Genomic DNA, 1420 nt, shown 5'->3' on the forward strand with positions numbered 1-1420 from the left:
CCCGGGGGGGGTCACGGGGGGAGCGCTCAAGCCGTGCCCGCCCTCGAAGAAGCCGCGGGGCGACCCTGACTGCTTCGTACCTCCCCGGTAATCCTGGCCCCGGGGGCGAGTCGAGAGCCGGTGGCGGGCGTGTCTGTTCTGGGGAGTAGCGGATCCTAAAGAAGTAAATTCCTCGGGCGTTAGGCAAGCTTAATGTCCGAAAAAGGAGCAATCCGCTCTGAGGGCTGGCTTGCAGCACAAGCAAGCCGTCAGTAGTCCATCGGTACGCGACCAAACGCCTGGTGCGTGCCACGGGGCTAAAAAGGCGGTTCGTAGAGCGCAGGGTGGTTGTTTCTGAGTCGTGTATATGCTTTTTATTTATAAAATGATGCGAACAGTTGCAAAGCAAGAGAAGCGTTGCGTTTTTGATGAGAACGATTTGTTGCTGGCCGTTGCAGCCCTATTGCGGAGCATTTAAATACAACGAAAAACGTAATGAAAATATTTGTTAGAGGAACTCGGCGCTCTCTGCGCTTCCCACAGGGACTAAAACATGATGACGTGTTTGCAACTGAACCGCAGTTAGACATCTATCAGTAATAAGGCTCCAGTTTCATACCACGATAAACTTTCTTTTTAATATGTGAAATACCTTTTCTTGCCCACAGACTTGGCCATTTGTGGTTTCAGGAAGACCTGACTCTGACACCAAAGAAGTTTCTACTGCCAGCAGATTATGTGGAACTACTGCATAGTCAAAGTAAATTGGTTTTTTGTTGTTGATGTTGATCTTTTTTTTAATGGGCTGCATATTTTTAAGAGCTGTGATTTATCGGCTCAAGACTAGAAGATGGGGACAAACCTCCATCTCTAACAGTGCTAAATCTGTGTCCCCTGTCATTCTTTTCCCTTAGAGTTCTGAGGGAAGTTTATTTAAAGCGGTAAAGAAGGGAGGCGGCGGAAATTAGAGTTTTTATGAACTGACTGCAGCAGCTGAAGTCTGAGATTTGGAAAGGCCCTTCTTTGGCTTCATCATCCTTATCACCGCCTGAGGACCTGTTGTTCTGAGGCTTTTAAACTAATGGAAGAGGAATATAATGGTATAGAATTAACAGCATGGACCAAAATACAACTCTACAAACTAACCCCGAACAGTGTTATTTGTATTCTAAAGCAAAGCAGTATTTTAGAGTAGCTTTGAAACTCAGATAGATTTATAATATATTTTGATGGCTTTTGTATTCATGGATCGGGTTTACTGCAACTATGCAATAAGTATAGTCATATTTTTTCTTGTCCTTTTAACCAGTTTTCTTAAAAAACTGTAAGTGGCTACAGTCTGCTTTTAGCCTACCGTCCATTGGAATTAAACTAATTCCTCTGGTTATGTCTTGAAGTGCCACATCTAAGAATGTGGGACTGTCCCTAGAAATGTGGCAGA

The 1420-nt window shown here is 44.6% G+C and overlaps 1 protein-coding gene across 1 annotated transcript in view; it reads left to right on the forward strand.

The window, feature by feature from the left end:
- The window catches only part of MSC (musculin), a 1552-nt gene extending 349 nt beyond the window's left edge, over positions 1-1203 (forward strand). The window contains exon 2 of the mRNA XM_010575888.1: positions 648-1203. Coding sequence (XP_010574190.1) covers positions 648-734 — 87 coding nt within the window. The 3' untranslated portion in view covers positions 735-1203. The remainder of the gene's footprint in view (positions 1-647) is intronic.
- The last annotated feature ends 217 nt before the right edge of the window (positions 1204-1420 follow it).

This window comes from Haliaeetus leucocephalus, unplaced genomic scaffold, assembly GCF_000737465.1.
Source record: "Haliaeetus leucocephalus isolate CR32 unplaced genomic scaffold, Haliaeetus_leucocephalus-4.0 Scaffold506, whole genome shotgun sequence".
Taxonomy (NCBI): Eukaryota; Metazoa; Chordata; class Aves; order Accipitriformes; family Accipitridae; genus Haliaeetus; species Haliaeetus leucocephalus.